This window comes from Trichomycterus rosablanca, chromosome 25 (genome assembly GCF_030014385.1).
Source record: "Trichomycterus rosablanca isolate fTriRos1 chromosome 25, fTriRos1.hap1, whole genome shotgun sequence".
In the NCBI taxonomy this organism is placed as follows: Eukaryota; Metazoa; Chordata; class Actinopteri; order Siluriformes; family Trichomycteridae; genus Trichomycterus; species Trichomycterus rosablanca.
In genome coordinates this window covers 4,293,367-4,302,016 of record NC_086012.1, presented here as the reverse complement: position 1 = coordinate 4,302,016, position 8,650 = coordinate 4,293,367, and the positions used below count along the sequence as shown (strand labels likewise).

Below are 8,650 nucleotides of genomic sequence, written 5' to 3'. Positions count from 1 at the left end.
ATGGATCTCTTACATCTGTGGGATATAATCTGTGCAGATAATCTGTGTTGGAATGAGCATGAGATGAAAAATTAAGAAGTAGCACCATGACGGAAATGCTAATTGACTAAGAACACCATGGGATGCTTTACTAGAGTTACTGTGATAAAACAAATGCATAAAAATAAAAGTGAAATTTCACTTGGTGGGATAATAACATCTGAATATAAGTTTTTTGGAAGGCACTAGTAATCACTAGGGCTAATGTGGTACCCTTAACTAGACAAATCAATAGACTGAGCCACACTGGAGGTCCAAACTCCGCAAAGGAACTTGGAAAGCATCTACACCAGCTTTAGCAATGCCAAGGAACACCAGAAAAGTGTTTGTGCTTGCTCTCATGGTAAGCCAGACGTAGCTTAGTTTAATATACACTTAAATAAACACTTATTTAAAAGTGTCTAGATCTCAAGACAACATGTCTAAGCATTTCCCAGCTACCTTGATGTCCCAGGGGCATAAAAGCTGGCACAATATGCTGATTAGAATTCAAAATGTGATCAACGCAATACAGCATTGACATGAATGCATTGTTTTGAATGAGACTAAGATGCCCTGACAACAAGAGACACCCGATTCCCCTGTGCTTTCCTCACTGACTATGAATCATGCATGATGTCTGTGGGAGACAGAAACTCTATCACATTAACACTGTCCATGCTTGAGGAGTGTGTGTGTGTGTGAGTGTGTGTGTACTGGATGACCATGTAAAGGTTTGTTAGCTGAGAAAATGTAAAGAACTATTGTGGGTTCAGCTGTTTTAGCCACATCCTTCTGTTTTAGCCTCCACTGCTGTATAAATTTAGTTATATAAACAAATTAGATGCTTCCCTTAAGGGTGGAAACAGTTCCAACATGACTGTGTCTGCGTTCATTAATCAAGGTCTATAAAGATATAGTTTGAATGTTATTTTAACTGAATTTCCCACAGAGTACAAGTCTTGGTAATGTCACTGTTCTGTCATATTTTATTTACTTGTTAATGACCATCTTCACTCTGCTCTATGATATATGTAGTCAAGTTAAGTCAAATGTACTGTATTTGAAGAGCTCTTTTTACAATAGACATTGTCTAGACAGATCATAAACCCTTGTTGTTGGCCTCTACATATTGGTGTCTGGCTTTGCCTGATTTCTGACCCCTAGGACTGGAACTGCCCACCCCATATAGACAAAGGCACAGAGCTTGGGGGTTCTAGGTCTTAGAAACCGAAATATAATGCACCAAAAATATCCAAAACTCACTACAGACTTTATCACAGACTGGAAAGAATAATGAAGAATTCCAACTGCTTGTTTATTCTTTTTTTGCTAATTGTAACTAGTTTTAATTGATTTTGTGCATGTATGATTTGCATAATTAATTTAAATTATATGTATTATATAATACCTGATATATCTTTCACCAATGAGATCCCTTTGATCCGTTGTAGTCTTTTTGTAGACCAGGGCTTTTGCAAAAGGATGCAAGTAAATGACAGAAAAATCCTCCTAGAAGAGCTGAACATTAAATAGGGTCACTTAAACTGATGACAGGTGTCACTGAGTATGATTTAACATGAGTTTAAATGTGATTTGTTCATTCCGAACACAGCCACATTAGTTTTTAGGTTGTTTTTCAATTATATTGCATAAATTATAGGTCACATTAAAGGTAAAAATAAATCTAAATTATTTATCTTGGCCTATTTTTACATACATTAGTAGAAAAAAAGGATCATCTTGATTGTAGTTTGTAAATTAAATGCTTTCCCATTAACATGACATTATATTGGTTTGGGAACTCATTTGTAGCCCTGCCACCACCAAGTTCTTTACTTTTCAATTCCACACTAACAAAATCCTGAACTGAAATATTTACAAAGCGTTCAGACAAGGCTTAACCCTTTTCTCATGTAACCCATTGTACAAGCACACCTGCAGCAGTTTATCAGGATTAACCTAGTAAGATATAAACTAAACCCAGACCGGTACTGATCACAGGAGCACTTAACCTGTTTCTATGGACTGCTCTGTCTCACATACAGCCGAGCATAAATTAGTCAAAAGCTACTCCGAATGCAGTAATTATACCATTGAAATGGAAAAAGAGTTCAGACAAGCGGCACGATCAGATTTCAGCCGGAGGTCAAAACTATCAGTAGCTCAAATCTGCTGTCGCTCTGTCTTTCTCTGCTGATTTTTTTTAAACTCTGTCTGTGGTCCAACAGGGTGCTTGTGTGGTGCAGCAGTAAAATACGCTAGCTCAGTACAGCTGATACCACAGACGTAAAGACATAATTAAAAGTGCTGTTAAGAGGTGCGCCAAGCCCAGATAAAAAGAGGAGGGTTGAGCGAGGAAGGACCAGAGAGGACAGGTGTGGCAACCCCTAATTGTGGGAACAGCAAACAGAAAGAAAAAAACTGTGGTCCAGCTGTAAGGGCAAATCTTTGTCTCTTCTTCTTTTTTTCTTTTTAGGGACAATGGCTGGGGCAATTGTGGCCTCTGCAGACCAGTTAAGGTACCTGCACAGGGGCTGGCTGATCCCGGATGGCAGTGTGTGTCTCTCTGCATGAAAGACCCCTCCCCTAGCAGGTGAAAAGAAGCGTCCCGTCGGCTGTGCGTTTCGCAGGGGGTGTGTGACAACCTCGACCTTCCTCAATCGAGGCTGTGGTTGAATATACAGTAGGACAGAAAATTGGGGGCTGCATAACAACCCTCATGGTGTCAGAGGGGATTGTTCTATCAAAGCTGGATGGACCTCTTTGATGGTTTCTGCTTTGAAGCCACTATTTAGATGCAGTGACTTCATTGATTAAAAATGAGCAATCTAAGGTCATTTGAAGGCTGGAAAGTCAAATGCATTTGATGGGGAGTCAAATGGTAATGTGTTAGAAGGTGGGATATACTGTATATATTAATACTAGCTCACCATTGCTTTCCAACTCTGGTCCAAAATCACAGTTTTAGACTGTCCCACTAATGCAGCTGTCTTAAGCACGTAAAGATAGATTCTTGATGGTTTTATAAACTACCAACCAAAATGAGGTTTCATCACCTGATTTTCCGAAGCCTGTGACAGACATTATCCAGACGGATTGTGATCAGGCGGCAGCACTTCATACGCGTCTTATTCACCGGGCGGCTGAAAAGCCCAGCAATTATCCATAATTATGGCGTGTCTGAAAAAGGGGAAGGAAATTAACAGCACGCAGCTGGATAATAACAGCAGGCGAAGCTTCACAGTCCCCACATGGAGATGGAAAATTGGTTGAGCTTTTCCTAATACAGATGTAAATTACAGGCTGTAGAGCATTAAAAGGAAAACATCAATCTACACGTCTTTAGCAAAGAGGTCTGCAGCATCAGAACAAGACATGAAACTTTCTCCTAAAAAGTGTAGATGTTGTGCAAGGACAGTTTTCTAGTAAACAGAGGTCAAGTCTCTCAGGGTCAGGGTCACGGTTGGTCTGGTTCAACCAGAAAACACTGGCATAAGGCACGAACAGAACTTGGCACAAAGTTGTGCCAGCCCATTACCACCCAGTTCAGGGCGTGGATGTATTTTACATAATTGATTTTATAAACATGTTAGCAATGGGTGTAAATTCAATATTTTTTTTAGCCCTACAGTGTACATTACTGATAATTCCAGTAATTTAAATGTAAATACAGTAAGATGCATTTACGTTTCTTTAATTTATCAAAACAACAAAAAAGCATATATTGTTTTGTACATATAAAATGAGACATTTTTAAATATTATTAATTCTTATATACAAATTAAAAACAATACAGGACATAGTAACACATTATCAGTCATAAAAACATTATAAAACAATACTTTTTCATTTCCCAAATGTGGGAGCTCGGACTTGCGAATGCTAGGATACAACATTGCTATTTTGAGCAGGTCTACATTCATACACAAACTAGAGGTGTGTTCAACAAGACTATCTGATACACGAGGAAACCATCAGGATAGCGACATGCTTCAAATCCTAAAACAGTCTATGGTCTAAATATTTGTTACAATATGTTGCAATCACGTCAAGCCTGTCTAGTATGCTTTTTAAAGATGTTCGGCTTAGCTGAACACACCTCGAGCTAATTAAGGTCACTGTTTTCTAGAGGAACAGGGTCTAGGAGAGAAGGCATATGTGAATTCGGATGTATATTAGAGGCATAGGTCTATATGTGTGGCAGGAAAACGATATACTGTATCTTTTACAACCATACAAGAGCAGCTGCCCAGTCTGTCTCATCCACAGTACTGTAACCTTTCACCAGTTTCACTCTTCTGTTTTTGTTTTTCCAGTTTATACATTTCTTCCTAATGTCCTCATGGTCCATATCGAAAGCAACACTAAAGACGAGAACTTGGCATCATTTGAGCTCAACAATGAAGCAGTTTCTAGAACACTGACTGGCAGCTCAGAAGGTTCCTGTTCCTGGCTGTCTTGCATGTGGGATCTGTACATGTCAAAAAAGACACAAACACAAACATATATGTGACCATAAATCACAGCATTTCAAAAGTCATTGCCATAGTTCTTGGTAAATGGTAGGGATGAGCATGTTTATATGAATATACAAATACAGATACACTATGGGGGGGCTTCACAGCAAGAAGGTCCTATATGTGGTCCTGGGTTCGATCCCCAGGTGGTGCGGTCTGGGTCCTTTCTGTGCATGTTCTCTCCATGTCTGCGTGGGTTTTCTCCGGGAGGGTGTGTGTATGAGTGTGTGTGTGTGTGTATCTGTGTCTGCACTGCGATGGACTGGCGCCCCGTCCAGGGTGTTACTGTGTGCCTTGCGCCCATTGAAAAGCCGGGATAGGCTCCAGCACCCCTGATTGGATAAGCAGTTAAGAAAGTAAGTGAGATACACTATGGGTCTGTCTGAAAACCTAGTGAGCTGCCTTGCTGCCTACTGCCTACCTAGGCAGCTGCTTAAGTAGAGAGGATTCTAACAAGACATCAAACTCATAAGGCCGATAATTCAGACGCACTACTTAGACAGCTATTACCGCAATTACGTCAGCCTCAGGCCATTCAAACCACTAGCATGCCAGCTAACATCTCCCCTTTGTACCAAAAACAGCTAAATTGTCACTGACAAGCCTGAATTTGCACATATATGACACTTGTGCACCTTTATACAAATTAAAAATCAAATAATTCAAAATTATTTAATCATTTATCCAGCTCCATGTTGGTGAAAACCTAATAAAATGAATAAGCTTACAGACCTGTTCGTTCATTATAGAAGAGAGCTCGCTGAGCATGTCTCTGTAGTGAGCTCTCATCTCCTCCTGGTACTCCAGCTGGTCCTGCTTTATCAGCCGCTCGTTCACGTTCAAAGCCTGACCACATGCATCCGCAAACTGCCTGCAAGTGGCACGTGGAGACAAGCATGTTAATGCAATCAAGTTATTTTGTACTTTTTCTACTTCCATTGATCACAGGGGTATACAATACGTTTTATAAGATGCTTTTGATATTATATACTTTCATTTTTGTGGCAGCAGTTCCAGTGAGACTGTGAAAAGTCCTTTGGTGTGAAGGAACTTATGTAGCCTGCACAGAGCCTTAATCCCACTAAGCACATTTGGGATGAATTAGAACACTGCATACAAGCCAAGCCTTCTGGTTCAGTGGCAGTTCTTGACCTCACAAATGTTTTAAACAAATAGGAACACATTCCCACAAATACACTTGAACATCTTGTGCAAAGCCTTTACTTTAGAAGGAGACTCTCAATGGGATGTTAAAATGGCTCATGGTTAGGTGATACTTTTGGCCATTTTTATTTTTATTGCTGGTGAAATAGGCTCTTAGTAAGATGGTGAGCCTCTTTGATGTCAATTTATTATAGATAAATAGTAAATAGACCATAAGAATCAAAGCTCACTAACAACATAAACATATAACTTAATTTAGTGCTCAATGTGTATGTGTGAGTACCTGAAGATCTCTTTAAGCAGCTTGACCTGGTTGTCTGGATATTTCTTGGCATTTTTCTCCTCCAAAAAGGCTCGGGCGTAGGCCATTGGCCCAGCGTTTACCTGATGAAAGAGTTACAGCACAGTTAAGGGGTGTGAATACTTTCTGAATCGACTGTACAGTGTATATAAGTAAAAGTGTGCATACCTTCACACTGACACTGCCCTGCAGTTTGAGCTGCAGCCGGATCATGTCCACCTCATCCATTTTGCAGAGCTGATTGAGCTCAGACACTTTGCGGCTCATCTCATCGATGGCCACCTCGATGGGGTTCATCTCTGTGCTCTGTTGCTTCACCACCTGGATCCGCTTCTTCAGGTACGGGAACATGGAGCTCGCTATTCGATGACACAACCATGATGATAATAAAATACTGAGATATTTACTAATACAATGATTTTATCTTGATAGACATAATTGTTCAAATTAATGTACATTTTATTGTTCATATAATCCCTAATTTCAGTTCTGTATAGATACGTATATGTGGACATCTGAACTCACTGGTGAGGATGGTGCGTCTCTTGCACTGTTCCTCCACATCTCCGTGCTTCTTGCCGGACAGAGTAAACGGTGTCTCAAAGACGAAGCGGTTGATGTTGTGATTACGCTCAAAGTCCGTCTTCTTCTCCTGCTGCTCCTTCTCTTCAAAGTAGGGCAATACATAGGTGACCTGGATGTAAGCAAACCTTGGGTCCAGGTCTTTGGGATTGACCTGAGGGTCAGACAATCACAGCATTAAAACAGACCTTTTCTTTTTAAAGGAAAATAAATATATATTAGTATATAGTAATATATATTTAGTGTCTGAAAGGGTAAACAGCTGCAAATACACCATTTCTGCTAAAAGGTGCCAGATCCTAATTTGGACCTAACCTACAGTATATGGTCAAATATTGAACATCCCATTTGTCACCACCTTTGTGGATATAAAAACTGGTGAAATTGTGGGCTGGTTCTGGCACCAGTACCATGTCAGTAAAGAGGTGTAAGTAACTGGTAAAGCGTGAGTAGACACCTTGTTGGAGTCCTGAATCATTTTCACATTGTCTGCTCCAAACTTGTCCGAGTAGAGTTTGAGGAGCCTCTGGGAAATCTCGGAAAGGCCAGTGAGCTTCGGCTCCTTGTAAATGAACTCTTTACTCTCCTCCTCTTCAAAGAATCCCTATTGGAAAAACAGGCATTGTCATTACTGCCTTATACATGTGTGTATGTGTGTGTGTGGGTCAGAATCCTGCCAGCCTGTTTGAGTATGCACTGTCCTCATGTGGCAGCGATGTTAATAGCTGCCTATTAGAAGCAGTGGAACATCATTATGGATTGGTGATGTGGCTGAAATGTGTGATGGTAGCACACTAGCATTGATATCTTTGATTCTGATTGATTAGAACAGAACAGTCCATCACAGTTAGAGCAGTTAATACCACTGCATGACAGTGCTAGTAGTTGGGCTGTGATGACTGATATAACATACTAAATCACATAAGGTTAACACACACACACACACTTCTAGATTTAGATTCTTGAAATGAGCAATTAATCTGGGATAACTGAATATACACTTTTTAAAGTATATACTTAAATCCATATACCTTCACATTCCATGTGAATAGGAATGCTCAGGGTTAGACATATGTAGTGTGGTAGGAATATAACGCAAAACATTATTATATACCATACATAAATACACAGAGTTGCCCTCTTATTACATACAGCTATTCATGTGACCCATTTCACTTTTGAAATGACACTTCATTAAAAACTGGTCTGATTTTCTTACAACTCTTATTAACAAACACATGCAGCATAAATTAGAACACCCGCATTTTAAAAGACTCAAATGACAGATGTTCTACATGTTGCAGTGGCTCAATGGTTAAGATAAAGCCAAACCTACAGGTTTCATACAAACCAGACATGAGCTACACCTGATTCCACCTACTACCTGATTAAAGACATTAGGTGAAGCGCCTGCATCACTATCACTACAATCACTACAATTTTCTAGGGTTTTGGAGTGATGGTCAAACAGCCTAGCCATCTCAGTGCTGGTACCAATCACAGTTAAAACAAGGTGGGTTGTGTCAGGAAGAGCATCTGCTGTAAGAACTGTGCCAATCTGGGTATGCAGACCAGAATGATCTGCTGTGGTGACACCTAAATACAGGAGCAGTTGAAAAAAAGAATACTTAATGAAAATCAAAGTACTTATTAAAAAATATTACTGTGATTGTCTGTGTACAGTAATTGATATGGGATCATAAACAGAACTGCAGAAAGTGTAGCTATATGAAAGGTACCTGCTAAAATAGATTGTAAGTGAAGTGACAAGGTAGGTGTATCTAATAATAAAAAGGCAACTCAGTGCATGTATGTATGTAAAATATGTGCAAGTATTAGCTGTTTAGGAGAGATAAGGATGGTTAAGCCATTTAGTGGAGCAAATGGTAAAAAAATTCCAAAATAAACAAAAACAAAAGCAAACTTACCACTGCCTGATATAGAAAACCAAAAGGAAGAAAAGAGCAGATGGACCATTTAAAGACTTCAAAAAGCCAAAACATAATGACTGGCTAATTCAAAATAATCTGATTTAGTCAATCATTCATTGTTTACAGATGCAAAT

The 8,650-nt window shown here is 39.6% G+C and overlaps 1 protein-coding gene across 3 annotated transcripts in view; it reads right to left on the bottom strand.

Annotated features, from left to right (window-relative positions):
- Window positions 1-3,706: 3,706 nt before the first annotated feature.
- Window positions 3,707-8,650, bottom strand: part of dock10 (dedicator of cytokinesis 10) — a 77,832-nt gene continuing 72,888 nt past the window's right edge. For all 3 annotated transcript variants that reach the window (XM_062988145.1, XM_062988146.1, XM_062988147.1), the window contains 6 exons: window positions 7,043-7,189; window positions 6,529-6,739; window positions 6,172-6,362; window positions 5,986-6,086; window positions 5,271-5,409; window positions 3,707-4,492 (listed from right to left, as the gene is read on the bottom strand). In XM_062988145.1, coding sequence (XP_062844215.1) covers window positions 4,454-4,492; window positions 5,271-5,409; window positions 5,986-6,086; window positions 6,172-6,362; window positions 6,529-6,739; window positions 7,043-7,189 — 828 coding nt within the window. In that variant the 3' untranslated portion in view covers window positions 3,707-4,453. The remainder of the gene's footprint in view (window positions 4,493-5,270; window positions 5,410-5,985; window positions 6,087-6,171; window positions 6,363-6,528; window positions 6,740-7,042; window positions 7,190-8,650) is intronic.